This window comes from Drosophila yakuba, chromosome 2R (genome assembly GCF_016746365.2).
Source record: "Drosophila yakuba strain Tai18E2 chromosome 2R, Prin_Dyak_Tai18E2_2.1, whole genome shotgun sequence".
NCBI classification, from domain to species: Eukaryota; Metazoa; Arthropoda; class Insecta; order Diptera; family Drosophilidae; genus Drosophila; species Drosophila yakuba.
This window is the reverse complement of record NC_052528.2, coordinates 14,740,899-14,759,070: the sequence shown is the minus strand read 5'-3', so window position 1 is coordinate 14,759,070 and position 18,172 is coordinate 14,740,899. Positions and strand designations below refer to the sequence as shown.

At 45.5% G+C, this 18,172-nt stretch overlaps 3 protein-coding genes and 3 non-coding genes across 9 annotated transcripts; 4 read left to right on the top strand and 2 right to left on the bottom strand.

Annotated features, from left to right (window-relative positions):
- Window positions 1-137: 137 nt before the first annotated feature.
- LOC6530675 (GTP cyclohydrolase 1) lies at window positions 138-7,524 on the top strand. 4 transcript variants are annotated; one of them, XM_002091535.4, is made up of 5 exons: window positions 138-497; window positions 4,888-5,097; window positions 6,337-6,502; window positions 6,573-6,689; window positions 6,751-7,524. In XM_002091535.4, exons 1-5 carry the CDS (start codon window positions 305-307, stop codon window positions 6,878-6,880), a joined length of 816 nt encoding a protein of 271 aa, XP_002091571.1. In that variant the 5' UTR covers window positions 138-304; the 3' UTR covers window positions 6,881-7,524. The 4 variants fall into 4 exon arrangements, with proteins under 4 accessions (XP_002091571.1, XP_015051862.1, XP_015051861.1 ...); XM_015196376.2 differs by lacking the exon at window positions 138-497 and adding an exon at window positions 4,054-4,605; XM_015196375.2 differs by lacking the exon at window positions 138-497 and adding an exon at window positions 4,055-4,551.
- LOC6530677 lies at window positions 2,626-3,531 on the bottom strand. The gene is made up of 2 exons (XM_002091536.4): window positions 3,077-3,531; window positions 2,626-3,004 (listed from the first exon to the last, which is right to left on the bottom strand). Exons 1-2 carry the CDS (start codon window positions 3,416-3,418, stop codon window positions 2,687-2,689), a joined length of 660 nt encoding a protein of 219 aa, XP_002091572.1. The 5' UTR covers window positions 3,419-3,531; the 3' UTR covers window positions 2,626-2,686.
- Window positions 6,212-6,283, top strand: Trnaw-cca. The gene has a single exon. It is a non-coding gene; the product is annotated as a tRNA-Trp (tRNA).
- A 63-nt stretch (window positions 7,525-7,587) lies between the features above and the next one.
- On the bottom strand, window positions 7,588-7,659 carry Trnaw-cca. The gene has a single exon. It is a non-coding gene; the product is annotated as a tRNA-Trp (tRNA).
- Window positions 7,660-7,765: 106 nt separating this feature from the next.
- On the top strand, window positions 7,766-7,836 carry Trnag-gcc. Its single transcript has one exon. It is a non-coding gene; the product is annotated as a tRNA-Gly (tRNA).
- Window positions 7,837-8,443: 607 nt separating this feature from the next.
- Window positions 8,444-17,996, top strand: LOC6530672 (maternal protein tudor). Its single transcript, XM_002091534.4, has 9 exons — window positions 8,444-8,928; window positions 9,189-9,576; window positions 9,641-10,144; window positions 10,199-11,038; window positions 11,088-12,166; window positions 12,236-13,068; window positions 13,156-13,384; window positions 13,470-13,669; window positions 13,721-17,996. Exons 2-9 carry the CDS (start codon window positions 9,208-9,210, stop codon window positions 17,212-17,214), a joined length of 7,548 nt encoding a protein of 2,515 aa, XP_002091570.1. The 5' UTR covers window positions 8,444-8,928; window positions 9,189-9,207; the 3' UTR covers window positions 17,215-17,996.
- Window positions 17,997-18,172: the final 176 nt, after the last annotated feature.

Below are 18,172 nucleotides of genomic sequence, written 5' to 3'. Positions count from 1 at the left end.
CCCCCAGCCGGAGAGCAATTACAGTTAGCGAACAAAATGATAAAACTGTCGAGCATTATGGTGCTGGGGCTCTCGCTCGCTCTGCCTCTCGCGGCAGAACTTTCGATTTTACATAAATAAAAGGTTACAACTAAATCTCGGGCAGTTTAGTCGGCAGATAGATTCGGAGCGAGCGCGCCAAATATAAAAATCCGCAATACGCAATCCGCAATCCGCGTTTCAAGCCCCAAAAACTTGAGATCATAGTTCAAACCGTTCCGAGCCTAATCAACCCAACAAATCTCCACCTAATCACCAAGTCAGCATGAAGCCCCAGACCAGCGAGCAAAGTGGCAGTGGCCAGAATGGCGAGGGTGCCGCGGATGCCGTTGCCGTTGCCACGATCCCCACGGGCGAAGCCTCCGCCGCCACATCCGGAACCGATCTTACGGTCTCCAAAAACAGCCAGCAGCTGAAACTGGAAATGCTCAACATGGAGCTGGCCAGCAATGGAAGCGGTGAGTTCTCCGGAAGACGTCAGCAATCGGGAGCATGGGGAACTCTTCCTGATCGGAGGAACATGCGTACTTGTATGTGCTTAGTGGGTTGTTTGGATACAGTTAAAATATATCTTAAATTTGCTATGGATATGGTATTATCATAGCTCCTTTCCTATGATCATATGCATTCCGTCATTTAAGGGACTTTTATTTTAGTTTCTGCAATGTGATTTAAATTTTAGAAATTATCTAAAGCTCTCATATGAGAAAGTCCCATTATATGATTGATATTCCACAAGTGCATTGGCTAGCATCTTTTCATTTCGAAGTTCTTGGACTTGGAGTGATTCACTTAATTATTTTTAATAGGAAAATTGTTATTAACGTTTGCTGAGACGATCAAGAAAAAGGCTTTAAAGGATGATTCACCCTTGTCTTTCAGTTATCTTCTTATTTCTTCCGAATTCCTGCACGTATTGCTGAAGAATTCGAAGCTAACCCTTGGTAGCCAGTAAAGTCGATCTAGTTTCCGGGTAATACAACCCCTTGAACTGGCTAACACCGCCGCAATGCAATCGTGCTGCGATATTGCATCACACATAGGTTACTTGGCTAGCGATTGAAATGCAATCAGATGCGCATAATGCGAAGATTCCGATTTCCGGCGATGCTGGGTCCACATAAATCCGAGTACATAAACCGCAGAGATTCGAGAACTACGATTTCTGTCCCATATGCAAACCACACGCAGTGCCGGATATCGAGAGTAACTCTTGTTGTGTCCATGCCAATAAAATGAGAGCTACTAGCTCTGGCACTGACTGGGCTTATTGACATTGACATTGAAAGATTTGCTCGGTACATGGCACTTGGCTGAATGGATTGGATCGGCAGATTCAACGAGAGCTACATATGTGTGTAGTGCTCTGGAACTGGAACTCTGGGCCATGAGCCAAAGACAATGGCAGAGGCAGTGGCAAAGACATAAACATAAACCCCTTCGGCTTGTGATCCGGTATTTGATTTGGTTTGATTTGATTTGGCCAAAACGTAGGGTGGTTGGATGAGGGGAGGGTACAAAGACCTGAACTACTTTTGTGAAGGTTAAAAAAGTGTTTAATTGCGAGTACGGCGCTCCAAACGGTTTCGATTCGTGGGCCTTAGCCGCTTGCCTTTTGCCGTTTCAGCTCAGTTCAGTTCAGTTCAGTTCAGTTCAATTCAGCTTTAGTTTCAGTTTCTTCGATTGCCCCTCAGTTTTGAGCTGGTGTCTGTCGGCGATGGTGACTAATAGGCCTGGCCGCAGTACTTCACATTTGAGCGATTGCGGTCAATAAAAAAGACTGAATCAAGCTGGCTAACTGAGAGCCGAGGCGATCCAAGCTAATTGAGGCACTTAAAAAATTCTGCGTGGCGATGGCAACCCTGCCAGTTCGGAATCCCCGAACCCCACGGCAGTGAATGGGAAATGCATTCCTGATTCAGATCAGATGCCGTAATGGGTAATTGCGGCCCAGAGAGCCGGAGACAACACCTGCCCTGTGGAAAATGTTAATGATGGTTTAATTGCATTGCATGGGAAATACGGGTCGACCACTCCGGAACAAACCCATTGCATCCCTACGACTTGCATTCTACTTTTCAATATGATTTCAATTCCAGCCATCTGTTAAGTCATCGTTTTTGCAGGAGTGTTGCACAAGTAAGCACTAGCCAGGTATCACTGTAACTACGTCACACAATCTTTAACGATCATCTGCAGCTGTCTTAGATTTATGTAAACTAAGCCAGCCTGTGCTATTCCCAACTGATTTATTCGACCCTTAACAGCGGTGGGAGGTTTTAATGTGCTTCCATCAGTGAGCTAAGTGAAAACTATCTTGTGGTTTTAGAACACACAAAAATCCACATCTCAGGACATATTCGTACATATGTATGTATAAAATGAACAACCTTCAACTCCATGCCATAAACAAGAAATGTGCTCAGTCTGCTCGCGATAAAAGCCGAAAAATTTGCATGTACAAATGAAATTCCGAGTGTATGCAGAGAATAACCAAATCTGACCAGCTGGGGCACAGATACTTTCAATGGAAGCCCAATAAGTTGGGATGTAAGGTTTCACGAACAGAATAAGGACACTTCCCAATGGGGTTAACGCTTTATTGACCTGTATGTTGTATGCCAGAAAGCTGCACCCATCCATTCCCTCACATGATGGTCTCCTCCTCCAGCATGTACTCCGTGAGATCGCCCTCGCCCGTCAGCATGGTGACCGGCACTCGGTTCATCTGGGCCACCCGCTGACTGGGCCAGACCATCACGTCGCAGCAGTTGGTCAGCACAACCACATTGGTGCTCGGTGTGGTGGTGCACATCAGGTTGCCGGCCCTCTCCTGATCGCATTTGTTGAACTTGCGCCGGAAACGGAACTTCACGGGCAACGACTTGCCCATCACGCTCTCTGCATCAAAGTACGGCGGCAGGGATTTGTTGAACACCGGATTTGTGATGGCTGGCTTCGTAAGCTAATAGTTGATGGGTAATGGTTGGATCAATGTATAAATCATAGAAATAATAAACTACAACACAGCTGGTACCTCTTCGAGAACCACGGACGTCTTGAGTCGTCGACAGGGATCACAGTAGTCGGACGCCAATGTGTTCTCCGGGGTTTTACTAGCACAGGGATCCGGTTTGGGTTCGGTTACATTGGATCCCTGCCCGCTACCACGTGACACAATTTCGCTGCCACTTTTACCCTTGAGCTTCATGGGATCCTGGCCACGCAATACGCACTCCTGCAGGAACTCCTCCTCGATGTCAATCAGTTTCTTGATGGCACAGTCCCGCTTCAGGAAGTTCTTAATCACCGACAGATCGCGCGGCACCGCGCCGATTACGTCGAAGTCATCGCTGCGGAGTTGGAGGCGGTGCGCCATGACTTTGGTTCTCCAACGTGGATGGAGGAGCGGACGGGTGGATGGTGGGTTCAAATTTGGGAGATTAGCTCGTTTCGAGTCTGACTACTTCTCTGGAAAGTTGAAATAAATTACACTTTGACGTCTGGCCCCAAGTTAGGTGGTTCCGATGGCAAGACTCAAGGATATGCAAACAATAGTTGGGAAATAAGCTGGCGCCAGGGACAAAGTGCACGTTTGGGGATGAAGGAATAACACACTCTTTCTAATATTTCTCGATATATTAAGGTGAATGCTGCACTTCATTAGTTTGTTGATTTCTATGAATTTCTACTAAAATCTTAACAGTAAAGTAAACCTACCACAGAAATTACATTTTTACATTTGATGGCGCTATTTTCGTGGCTAGTGCTGTAGTTCTGGCGCCTCCTGGCAGAGCAACAAGTTCGTGTGCAGTTTTAGAGCCACTGGATGCCAAACTGTGGGCCTGCGCTCAGCTCGGCTTTGTGGCGCTCATCTAATCTCCGGTTAGCGCCACTCGGAGCAGAGCTTGCCCGGCGGTGGGCGGTGGTTGTGGGGGCTGTTGGTTGGAGCTTTCTGCCGCTCAAAGCTTCGCTCGAGAGGTTCTTATTGCCACCGCTGGCCACAGCAGCCACCAGAAGAGCAGAGCTCCCCGAAGCGCCAGCACGCGAAGACAAAGTCCAGCTGAGAAAAGCGTAGAGAGACACTAGCTAGGAAAATATTGAGCAAAAAAGTGCGACCAAGTTCGAAGATTGTGTGCCAGCGAGCCAGTCAGCAGTCAAATTGAGTTCCGTTCGAGTGGCAAACAAGCCTGAGTAGCCGCGCCGCCATGAGCTTCACCCGCCAACTGTCCGAGATGAGTGCCAGCGAGCTGAACGATGCCATCGACGACACCAACTTCCCGCAGGCCCACATCCTATCGCGCGGTCGCAACAACAGCGTCTGCTCAACAAGTAGCACCTCGGGCACCTCTTCGCTGGCGGACAGGCCGCAGCCCCAGACGGAGCAGTCCACTGCCATTGCGGGCACGCCCGTCGAGGAGGTGGCTCCAGCTTCTACTCTCGTCCCGGTGTCCGGCAATCAGAGACCCCGCCTCATCCTGAAGACGAACGGCAGCAGTCCGGATAGCGATGGTACACAACCGAAAACACCAATGACACCGCGTACATCGACAACGCCAGGTAGTGGTGGGTAGTGGTCCAGGGCCAGGTGAGGGGATCTAGAGCGATGCTGCGACCGATTCAGTTAATCAATGAACTAGTAGGTAGAGCGCAAGACAAACTCTTTGTGAGCATAAACCGTACGCCTATCAGTAGTGGGTTCGTGTTTCGGTTCAGAGGTCACAGATGTGCCTCAGAATATGGGATAGTACTTAGACAGCCACACACAGCCGCCGAAGAGGGGCAATGCCTCCCTATCTCGAATGATAACGATACTCATCATGTTTCTATTCGTCTTCCCATTTACAGGCCACGAGAAGTGCACGTTCCACCACGACCTGGAGCTGGACCACAAGCCACCAACGCGAGAGGCCCTACTCCCGGACATGGCCCGCTCGTACCGTCTCCTTTTGGGCGGCCTGGGCGAGAATCCCGACCGCCAGGGACTGATCAAGACACCGGAGCGGGCGGCCAAGGCCATGCTGTACTTCACCAAGGGCTATGACCAGAGTCTCGAGGGTAAGCACGTCTCATTTGGGGCATTCAATTAGCACCAGGTCAGTGATCGGAGTTGCTCATCCTGGTATTCCCAGTGAGCGGGAAACTAGTTTCATGTCGGTGAATCACTCGAGTACTCCACCATTTACGGGGGTTCCTCGGTCCGCTATAGTGCATTAGTGTAATTACCACTCGAGAGATAAAGCCAATGAACATACATAGGAGCACCCATTAGCGATTTCGGGTTTCGGATTACAATCAAGTGGAGCCATCGAAAATCCTATAATATAAGAGAATATTAACTAGTGAAGTTTTGAGTCTTAAGGTTGACCTGCATTTCCACTTGCAGTCGCTTTTGAACTTGTCATGTAATCAATGCGAGTCATTTGAAAAACAAAAACGAAAACAAAAAGAATTGCGAATTATATGACTACCAGCATACCTAACCGGTTGCCCGAGAAATCAGGTTCTACAGTTTGTCAAATAAAATGGCATGTAAATTTAAGATCAACAGCAACACCAGACCATTTAAAAGCTAAATTCGTTGAACGAAAGTGAATAGCCTTCGGCATCGGCAATAGAATGGGTTGGATTGTGTTTAACCCGAATTCAAAGAACCCAAGAAGTCAACGAGTCAACGTGACTTGCCAATCTGACGTTGGGGGAGCTCCCCCCCACATGATGCTTGTGTTGATGATTGTTTGTTGGATGGCTCACTGGGTGCTTGGTTGCTTTGGCTACTTGGCTGGTTGGCTGGTTGGTCAGGAAACGCACTGAAGCTTTCCGGTCTGTATATTAAGAGCGGGAAAGTGGGTGTGCGGTGCGGGTACGGCTTCTATTCGAGGAATGGGGGAATCTCAAGAGCACATCGTTTAAAACGAGTGTGGCGAAAGCTCACACTCCACAAGAACCATAAGCCATCAAGTCAAGTCAACCCCTCCTCCCAACACACACACACACACACTCAGTAAGCAACCACTTTAGCACTCACAGTCGCTTGAACTTAACATTCAGTATTCAGTTATGCAGCAAATAAATCTAACAAGAATTACGCGCGCCATAAATCACGAGTAGCAAAGAAAAGGCATTTGAGTAGCTTCGTGTTTGTGGGACATTGGGCGGACATTTCAATAACGACTCCGTGGCGCAACGGTAGCGCGTCCGACTCCAGATCGGAAGGTTGCGTGTTCAAATCACGTCGGGGTCAGACCAAAGTATATGCTTTTTTTGGTTTAATAATTAATTTTAATTCTTTTAAAGATGTTCTCAACGGAGCCGTGTTCGACGAGGATCATGACGAAATGGTCGTAGTCAAGGACATTGAAATGTTCTCCATGTGCGAGCATCATTTGGTGCCTTTCTACGGCAAGGTATCAATCGGTTACTTGCCGTGCAACAAGATTCTCGGACTCAGCAAATTGGCACGGTAAGATACACCTTGTAAGAATATAGAATAGTAACCTGACTGACCGTTCATGCAATTTGCTATCCCATAGCATTGTGGAAATATTTGCGCGTCGCCTGCAAGTACAGGAGCGCTTGACTAAGCAGATCGCAGTGGCCGTGACTCAGGCTGTGCAACCTGCTGGAGTCGCAGTTGTAGTAGAGGGAGTGTAAGTTTTCAAAAATATCCATATATATTTTTTAGACTCTTATAATTTACTTTTTATACAGCCACATGTGCATGGTGATGCGAGGCGTGCAGAAAATCAACAGCAAAACTGTTACCTCAACTATGCTGGGCGTGTTCCGAGACGATCCCAAGACCCGGGAGGAGTTCCTGAACTTAGTCAATAGCAAATAGAGTGGACACTATAGGACGAAACTGAAATCCGAGACCAACTAAAACCCCTACAATATTTTTGGAGGCGCTTATATACAAACAAACAAAAATGAAACGAAACGAAACACAGGGTCCATTAGTTTATGTTTTTTAGGATTGATTTGATTTAATTAGTGCAATGATTGCAGCCATTTTCCTTGTTGATTTGTGTAAAAATTGTTGAAAATTTTTGTTAGCAAAAAACGTTTTTTAGATAGACGAATGTAATGAAAAGCGAGATTCAAAGAGATCGAGATTTGAATTCTGGTGTTGGGTAATTTTATGTTCAATTTTAATGCAGTTTTATGGCACTTGAACGATCATTTTTACAACGTATACATACGAGTTATGCATTGTGCAATAAGGAAACAACTGATAATAAATCATGGCAAATTGTTTAGGGAATTTACAATTTATAAACGTTCACATAAAATTAATCAAATCTATAGTTATGTATGTTAACCTATATAAAGAGTTACATTCATGATGTTCTTCGAAAGGGACCAAAGTATATTGGATGATTTTAAATGTTAAAATTATATGCTCATTATGTATATGACGTTGCTTGTAGTGAGTCAAAGCTGCTTATTAATTATACAATAAATTATCTATTTAAACACCGTTAAGCAAAAGGATTTTATTAAAATATATACACAAATAAAAAAAGTGTCAATCACCAAGGACTTGCATGACCCCGACGTGATTTGAACACGCAACCTTCCGATCTGGAGTCGGACGCGCTACCGTTGCGCCACGGAGTCAACTTGGAGGGAGGCTTCTAAGTGACAGGAATCCCCCAACGCCAACAGGTTGTTGGTTCAAGTCGAGCAGAATCCATCTGTTCGGTTTGTTTTCTTTTAAGCAAGAGCATCGGTGGTTCAGTGGTAGAATGCTCGCCTGCCACGCGGGCGGCCCGGGTTCGATTCCCGGCCGATGCAAATTGATTTTTTATTTTGTTCATGTTTAGTTTAAGGAATGTATATTTTGCTGCATATGGAAAATCACCAGGTCGGTCGAAAAACTTAGAACGATTACTGAAACTAATACAAGAAATTCAGCTCTCGTAGAAGCCCTAAGTTCCCGAGAGGAATAGAGGAATAAATTCAATATTTTGCTGCGTAACCTTAGCTCTAAGATATAATCAAGAGATAACAGTTCTAGAATAATTTACATCGTGAATTCACGAAAAAATATATCACGAAATGATTAATATATATAAATAATATTCAATTTTACTTCTAAATTTTAAGAAGAAACCTATGTCTTATGTCCTGCAATCCTACTGCGTAACTTGCTTGGAATTGTATTGTAATTTATTGGATAATAGTTCTAAAGAAAATTAACATCGTTAAGCCACGAAAAAATATATCACATTGATGTCCCGTTAAATATGGTTATTTATAGTAGATAAATGTCCAAAAAGATTTTTGACAATCACATACCCCATACTAAGTTCATTTTTACAATAATCGATAACACAAAGACTTGCCAATAGTTTTGATGCATCGATAACAAAAAAAAAAATTAAGAAATATCCCAAAAACTCCCACCACTAGTCGTCGTTTCGTTGTCTTGTGGAAAAGTTGGGTTGGCAGTGATACTTTTTGATTTAATTCTTTTAGCGCTGATTAATTGCTCTTCTTGATCTGACACAACCTCTACGAATCACCGTTAACACGGGTGGCACTTGCTAAGCAGGCCCCCGAGAAATTTAAAAGACTGAAAGCCTCCAAATAGAAATAAAATTGCTGCACCTGCACAGACGTGTCTGTGTGCATCGCGATTTCTAATCACTCGCAAGACTTTCTTCCACAAAAAGTGACCAGAAAAGAGCCCACAAGAGCCCAGCCATTAAGAAGTGTGCCACTATTTCGCCCCATAAAACACGCCGTCCACTTAAATTCCGTAAGCCAGGCAGCAAAATAGAATTAAATAACAGGGGCAAGCGAGAAAGAGACAGAGCACCTGGCGAGGGGCAGGGCGTTTTTTCAGAGTTTCGCTTTTAATCTGGACAACGACGACGACAAGACGTGAGTGGCTTCTTGTATTGTTTAATTTCTCTATTAACAAAAAAAAAAAAACAAGAAATGCATGTATTCGCGACGCCAAACACATAGGCACAGTGCATTCCAAGCGAGTGTATGCAAGTTCAGTTAGTAGTCTGGGTTGCCACCTTTTCGCCGGCCCAAACTAACGGTCCCTACGGCTGCACCTGTGTGTGTGTGGCATCGTGTGCCTGCGTTTTCCAATTGGGATAACACATTTTCAACAGAATTTGTATTGCTTTCAGCGATTAACAACACCTAACAATGAATGGACAGCCGCCCAATGCGGGACCCTCCAAAGTGGACCTGTTCATCACTCATGTGGATCACGTGGGTCCGTATCTGAAGGTCTACGGCCAGGTAAACCGAGACGCCGCCTTCCTGGTCAGCAAGCGAATCGAGCAGCTTTTGCCCACATGCTTTGCCATTGAGCCCAGTTGGTCAGTGGAGCGCCAGCAGGCTCTCCTCATGCCCGGCACGTTTTGTGTTTTCAAGAAGACCAATGGCCCGGCTCCTGGTGATATAGAGTACAGGCGGATACGTGTGGTCAGTGCCGACCTGGAGGGTCAGGTGATGCGGACGGAGATCGAGTTCCTGGACTTTGGCTATAAGCGCACTGTGGATAGTCATGATGTGAGTGAATGGACCTCCTTAAAGTTTTAAGCAATTTCTTATTTATGAAATCTATCCTTTTTAGCTTATGTTCCCGAAGCAACCCAAGCTGCTGCAGAACATTCCCCTGCTCTGCTCCCAGTACATTGTGCTGGGCATCTGCTCCGAGTGGGATCAGACCGATCTGGCTGTGGTTCAAGATCTGATTGTCAACCAGACCGTTCAAATCAACGTTGATCCCACACATATTTGTGACCAAAAATTCGCCAGTCTGCGCTGGAAGGACTTTGAGCTTAACGAGTTCTTGGTGCAACAAAAACAAATCGGAGCTCCGGTCGGCAAGCAACTCATGATGGACCACTGCAAGAAGCTGTGGAAGGATACTCCACAGTCTCCGGTCACCGAGTACAACAACAATAGTATACATAACTCAAAGACGCCCACGGAGATTGCCCGTGAGCAACTCGCGGTGCGACGATCCTTGGCTGCTCGCTTGGATGCACAGCGCTCGGTCCAAGTGACACCGCCAAGGCCGCTTAACGTCGATGCCCCAGACTATACGCCTAAACAGCTGCCGCTGGTCAATGTGGTATGAATCGTATAAATTTCTATAAAACTAATTTATTAATAAATCGATTTACAGACAAATGTACAGGTGCCAATGCAAGGCCTAAACAATACTCAGAAACCGGTATTTGTACCGGCAAATCCTTATAATCGTGCCAACTATCAGCCCGCTGTGCCGGCTGCTCAACCATATGTGCCCAAGGCGACTCCCCGATCGCAATACACCTACTATAATGTTCGCATGAACAAACCGATTACAGCCATGCCGCCGCCGGCCGGTCCACATGTGCCCATTCAGCACTATAATCAACAGGCTAGCTACGTGCCCCTGAGCTATGTTCCTGCACGGTTCACCCCGCCTCCGACGCCATCGATTGCGCAACGGGCGAAACAAAGCACCATTCCTGCCTTCAGAACCACAAGCTTAACGGTGGGCCTCACCTACGACGTGGATATAAGCTATGTGGAAAACGGTCCGTACCTATTTTGGGTACACCTGAAAAGCAGCGGTGATAATCTGAGCGCCATGATGGGTCAGATTGAACGGACAAAGCTCAAGGCGCTCGCTCAGGCTCCTGAACTTGGAACTGCCTGCGTAGCCCGCTTCTCAGAAGATGGTCATTTGTATCGCGCTATGGTGAGCGCTGTCCACGCTCAACGTTACCGCGTTGTCTACGTGGACTACGGAAACTCTGAGATGTTGTCAACAAGTGATCTGTTTCAAATACCCCCAGAACTGTTGGAAATCAAGCCGTTTGCTTTCCGATTTGCTTTGGCCGGAACCAAGGAAATTGAGCCCATTGACGAAAGCATGAAGCGAATTTTTAAAAAGTCGGCCATTTATAGGAACTTTGAACTGACTGTACAGGCGCCGGAGAGTGTTGGCTCCATGCAAACCTGCCATCTTAACCAGAATGTAAGTGTAAAGATAATTTTGGAATCTTTTTTTTATCATTTTATTGCAGGGCACCAATATGCTAGAGCTTCTTAGACAGCTAAAGAATTCACGTCAGTCCTACAAAAAGGCGGAGCAACTTGAAAACGACGACGCCGTGGAGATCCGTTTTATTGATTCGCCCAGCAACTTCTATGTGCAGAAAGTGTCAAACATAGGAAAGTTCGAGCAGCTCATGGACGAGATGTTTTCCTACTACAATGCAAACCAGAAAGTTCCCGATCAGTTGATCTTGGGCGCACCATGCATTGTCAAATGCGATCAGGAATGGTACCGCGCGGAGATTCTGCGTGTTGATGACTCTGTGATTGTGCGGCACGTAGATTTTGGTTATGAACAGAATGTGAAGCGGCACCTGATCGGCCATATTGCTGAGAAGCATCTGGAAATGCCGCGCCAGGCAATTAAGTGCTGCCTAAAAGGCTTCGAGAACAGCGAACTTAGCGAGGACAAGATTACCGACCAGTTCGAAATGTTAGCTGAGGAATCCAATATCCGTAGGCGCACATTCAGTGTGCGTATCTTTCGCATAGAACCCGATGGGCTGAACGTAGTGAACCTGCTGGCCAAAAACCTTAATGTTATGAAGAAACTCTATAAGCTTTCTATGCCTTTTGAACAGTACCTGTCCCTGGAAAAGGGTCAGTTTAATGCAAACACCACTCGCGCTGAGTCTGTGATTTCTTCTGAGTTAGATAAGAGCCTAATTTTGAATTCCACAAGTATTGTCGAGAGCGATAATCGTTTGCAAGTTCAGGAAAAACAGCAGCCACAGAAAAAGGACGAGGCTAAGCAGCAGCAACTAGCGATCGAAATTCCGCAACCAGTAAGGGCGGTAGGCGGAGTCAAGAGCTCCGCAGACTGGGACAAACGTAGCTCCACCTCAGCTGGCTCAAAGGACAGTAAGCGTCAGCAGCAGCAACAAAATCAGCGACCGGATCGCCATTTGGACTCCAGCTTTGAAACGCAGAGTATCGGCAGTTACAACAGTGGCATGAGTTCGCCGCGCAAGGGTAACCGACAACAGAACGGTCGCACACCGATTCAATCACCACGGCATAATGGAAAGCAGGAAGCGAAAAAAAATGCGTAAGTATTTTCATTATGTCCGCAATGTACTTAATATTAATATTCTTACACTTATCACTACTATTTAAGGCGCTTTAACAACAACGAGTCACCACCACGCAGGACTCAAGATAGCCAGCAGGGGAACCAACGCTCCCAAAATGCGCCACAGGGCTATGCTCAAAAACCACAGCGTCAAAAATCCACGTTGGACGGAACTATCAGCTCAAAGCGTTCCAGCGGAGTCGAGAGTGATATTGCCTCCTCTTCTTCCGAGCCGGTGGCAGTCAGCAAGCCGGAGAAGTACATCTCTTTGGAAAAACCGTATGCGCTGCAGGAGATGAAAACACCTAGTAAGGAGCCAGCCAGTCTGTCTTGGTGGATCTCGCCATTCCAGTTTTACGTCGTGCCCAAGTCTGTCTCCGCAAAGTATGATAATGTGCTGCGTGATATGCGACAGTTCTACCGCCAGAAGCAACACCAGCCACTTCAATTAAAGGTTGGATCCACTGTAGTAGTGCGCCAGCGAAAGGACAACGCCATTCTGCGGGCAACAGTAACCGCATGCAATCACATGATGCGCAAGTATCGCGTGTTTTGCGTGGACACTGGCAGCTTAATAACAGTCACCTCAGAGGATGTTTGGCAGTTGGAGCAGCGATTTGCAGAGCCGCCGTGCATGGCACATCGCTGCAGCTTTCACAGCGTGGTTACCAACTATGATCCTTTGTACATTGTAGATCGAATGGAAAAGTTCGTTCCAGTCAATGCTAAAGTCGATTGCGAGTTTGTGTCCAAAGAGAAGAGCACCCACGGCTCAAATAACAGCAGCACTTACTCCTATACAGTTAACATGTTTGTGAACGGAGCCTCGCTACGAGACATGCTGGTCAAGGCGGAGTTCCTCACTGAAGTGGCACCTGGTAAGAGAAGCACTTTCTTCCTTTACCTGTTGTACTGTTCTGTACCCAGTGATAATAATAACACAATTTATTCCTATTTATCAACAGAGATTCGCGTAAACCTTCTAGCTGGTCAGCAGATTAGAGGAAAATTCAGTTCTATTCGAGACATGACGAGCTTCAAGGTCCAGTTTGATTACTGCAATGTGAACTTTCTGTGCACCTATGACGATGCAAAGTTTGTTAAGTCTAATCCAGATTTGGCCAGGCGGTTTAAGGAATTTTATGAGGGTAAATCGTTTGCCCTTAATGTCAAGAATGTCTGCGAAAACAATATGTAAGTTTAGCTGCACAATAATTTGTGTGGGTAGTCGAACTCGACTTTTGTAAACCAAATCTAATAATCTTTGTTTATTTCAAAGCGTTCATCTGAGACCTGTAATGCCGTTGTTCAAAGAGGATCGCAAGACATTCGTCTGTCCTTATCCCGTAGTGCTGAGCTCATTCCAAGCACTTGTTGTGTACACTGCTAAACCTTACCGCGTGTATGTCCAACCGCAGGCAATAGTTCCAGCTATGCAGACCCTATTGGATAATATGTATAAACACTATCAGGCCAAGGGTAAATACTTTAGTTTATATTTAGACCGTCAAATTAATCGGTTTTTTTTAGGAGATCCTTTAAAAAAATTCGAAGTGGGACAGATCTGTGCTGTACGAAGTTCCGATGGCAATTGGTACAGAGCCAGAATCACAGGAAGGGATTCAAATGCAGCAATCTCCGAAGTATTTTACATCGATTACGGCAACACGGAGGAAATAAAGCGTGACGATATCAAGGCATTGGATGCACAGTTCTATGAGTACGCAAGCGGCTTTGCAGTAGAGATAAATTTGCCGATTGGACGCCCCAGCAACGAAGCAAAGCTAAAGACGCGTATAGCTGAGATTCTTGAGGAGAAGGTTGTCACCATTAAATCGATTGAGGTGCGCCGTAGTCACCTAATTGCCGATGTCGTTATGGAAAACAACCAGAGTGTGATAGACCTGCTTAAGTCTGAGAAGCTTGTACCTGGCATAGATTTGGACTACATGCGCAAGCAAATGGAGAAAGGAAAGTCTCGCACCTACGAGTACATTGAGACAGTAGACTTAACCTTGGACGAAGAGGAGGATAAGGGTCGCAAGGAAACTGGCAGCAAGTCGAGTTCGGCAAATGCCTCGCCAAAGAAGAAACAAAATAATGACAAGGACCGCGAGCCCAAAAAGAGTAAGCCAGCAGAGCCTGCTCCGACTTCTGCTCCATCACCTGTTCCATTGAAAGCTCCTTCACCAGTTCCTGCGGAGCCGGCTCCAAAACCAGCCATTCCCGTTCCAGAGGCTGTTGATGTACCAGAAATTAACCCAACTGTTGAAGAAGCTGCTCCCGAGTCAAAGCCGGCTCCTGCAAAGGAGGATCCTTACAAAGACTTGGACTGCGTTGTGCTGAGTCATTGCGACAATCCTGCACAATTCTTTGTCCACCCGATCGATCAACTTTCGAAACTAAATCAGCTGCATGAGAACCTTCAGATTGTGTCTCCCTCTTTGCCCCAGTTGATGAACGTGGTAAACGGTGCGGACTGCGTTTCGATGTATTCGGTAGACAAGTGCTGGTATCGCGCTAAAATCATCGATGCCGAGCTTATGGTACTACTTTTCATAGACTATGGCAACACAGATTGCGTATCGGATGCAACTGACATCAAAGAAAGCATGTGGTCGCACATCGAACCCTTCTGCTTGCCATGCGCACTGCCGATATGCCCCAAGGGTACAGCTGATTGGGTAGATGCAGCGAATGGCATCTTTAACGAATCGTATTCGAAGATCCCCCGACTTGAGTACCTTACCCAAGGAGATCACTACACGACCAGTTATGTTAACATGTATATTGAAGGCGAGGATGTGGCTAAGAAATTAATTACTGATGGCTTTGCTAGACCACTAGAGTATCTGGCCAGTGGATGCAGCTGTTATATTTCGCACGTGAATGGAATTTGTGACTTCTTTATTCAGCTTGAACGTGATTCAAAAGCACTAGAACTAATTGAGATGTATTTGCGTGAGGAGGACAAACTAAAGCCACTCGAACGATTTGAAAAGGGTTTGATTGTGGCTGCTCTATTTGAAGACGATGAGCTGTGGTACCGAGCCCAGTTGCGAAAGGAATTGCCCGATTCCCGATACGAAGTTCTGTTTATCGATTACGGTAACACCTCCACCACATCGAAGTGTCTAATGCTGTCCGAGGAGATTGCTAGTCTGCCCAGCTTATCCAAGAAATGTTCGCTGCAGTTGCCCGAGGCCTACATCTCTTGGACACCAGAAGCAGAGGCTAAATTCGCCGAGCTGACAGGCGAGGGTGAGCTGGTGTTTACCACAAAGCTTCTGAAGCCAGGACACGATCATGTCACCATTGATCTCCTGTTGGATGGAGAAAACATCATCGAGAGATTGTTGCCTTTGTGCCATCGAAAGGAACCAAAAGAAGCCAGCAAGGAGTCTCTAACTGTTACTACTAAAGCCATCATTACACACGTGGAGAATACATCCCGATTGTATCTACAGTTTAGCGAGAAGGATTCGTTAATGGACATTATATGCGAGAAGCTTAACGGAAGCAAGCTGCAGCTTAAGACGGAAAAGGCTTCAGTAGATGATATGTGTGTAGTTCAATTCGCCGACGACATGGAGTTCTATCGCTCACGTATTCTGGAAGTGCTCGAAGATGACCAATACAAGGTAGTTTTGATCGATTATGGTAATACAACAGTGGTGGATAAGCTTTACGAGTTACCTCAAGAGTTTACACTCATTAAACCTGTGGCCGATGTCTGCAGTATGGAACCCTGCGCCGTATTTGAGAAAAATAAGGCCCTTACCCTAACAACACTTGACGCACTGCTGGACAGCTGCAACGGTGTTGTGGCAGTGGAATTTGTAAACAAGTCTGCCACTCCTCCTGTGGTCAGATTGACGACTAAAGATAAGAGGAACCTGAAGATCTATGAACACCTTCAAAAGTTGATTGAAGCTGAGCTTAAGCTCATCCAAAAACGAAACGAAAACTCTGAATGCGTTATCTCATATGGCAGCTCACCAAAGAGTTTCTATGTGCAAATGAAACACAATTCAGCGGACTTGGACTTGATTGTAAAGACACTGCAGTCTTTAAAGAAGGAGCAACTGAAGATCTTGATCGATGCTTCCACAAATTCAAATGGTGTTTGCTACTCTCAGGAGGATTCCTGTTACTATCGCTGTAGTATCAAGTCTGTATTGGAGGCTAACCAGGGCTTTGAAGTCTTTTTGCTAGATTACGGAAACACCCTGATCGTTCCAGAGGTCTGGAAGCTGCCTCAAGAGATAGAGCCGATTCCATCATTGGCCCTACACTGCCAGCTCAGTGAGATTCCAAAAGATGTGTCTGATGAAAAACTGGAAGAAGCCTTTGCCGCTTTGCTAGAGCAACACTTTGGAGAACTATACGAGATAACTACTCAGCCAAACGAGGATGAGACAAAACCTTTTGTTGCTCAACTTCGTATTAACTATAAGGATTTCGTCCAGGAGCTGGCCAGTACGGTGACCGGGGTACAGAAACCACTCGAAGTGGAGCTGCACAACTGCGTTGTGGTGCAGTACGATGACCCTATGTCCTTCTACGTGCAGATGGAAAGCGATGTGCCAGCATTAGAGCAAATGACTGATAAGCTCCTCGATGCAGAACAGGAGTTACCCGCTTTTGGCGACCTCAAAGAGGGAGCATTGTGTGTGGCTCAGTTCCCGGAGGACGAGGTCTTCTATCGCGCCCAGATTGTCAAAGTTTTGGACGAGGGAAAGTGCGAGGTGCATTTTATTGACTTTGGCAACAATGCCGTGTCCCAGCAGTTCCGCCAGCTGCCCGAGGAGTTGGCCAAGCCGCAGCGATACAGCAAGCATTGCGAGCTGGAGGCGTCTACCATATCCAAGTGCGACGCAGCCCTGCTCCAGACGTTCATTGACACACGCTTCTCTGAAACATTCCAGGTAGAGATTTTGGCCACCAAGGGAGCTGGCACCCACGTCGTGCGACTCTTCTACCAGAGCAAGAACATCAGCGAGAAGCTTCAGGAAAATCAGTGATTAGCTCGTTATACTGTCAGATCGGATTCATATGTGCTCTATGCAGGAGATTGTGATTAGGTTGGCTAAAACATGCGTTGTATTATCTATTTAGTTGAACGAGTTAAACTTATTCAAAGGGAAGAGGACACCTCACGATTAGCCAAGATGCTTCATTGATTTTTCATGGAAAACCAAAATGAAAGCAATTTTTAATATTAATTAAAGAATCAATACGGAATGCAAAACATTATCACCAAAAACACAACAAAACGAAAAAAAATCGAACAAAAAAAACGAAAAATCATTGAAAAAAAATCTATAAAAACAAACGAAAAATATTGAAAAACACATAAAAAAAATGTAATCTAGATAAAATTGGCACTAACCAATATATGTTAGTAGCTATTAAGGCGGATGACGATTTATTTAATTGCTCAACCTTGTGTAAAACAATTTTACATCATCAACGAACGTTGGCGAATTGAAGAGAAGTGGAGTGAAGCTTGAACCTCCTCCAGAAGAATTATTTATTTTCCCTTTATAACTGTATTTGTACTTTCTTTTCTCGATTAACCAACTGAAGAATCACATATATTTTTCGTACTTTTCATTTTTTACTTTTCATTACCTAAACAAACAAAAAAACATTGCAAATCGAAGACTAAAGAAACGTAAGGAAACTAATGGAATATGGGTTTATGTATTAAAACCTTTAATCACAATGTCATATTTTTCTACTATTTCTTTTTCATGTTGTGAAAAAAATATTTAAACAAACCAATAAATACGATGAAAAGTAATGCCATATAGATCGTACATATATATTATTACCTGGTCTTTATACCTGCAGTTGTAGACCTGGTGCCAGGTAGCAATTAGCGGTCGTCACTCGGGGATTTATTGGATTATGGTTGCTTTAAGACTTCAACCCGACGTGGAAAGGTGCCGAACGGACAGGGCTCATGTCCGTACATGA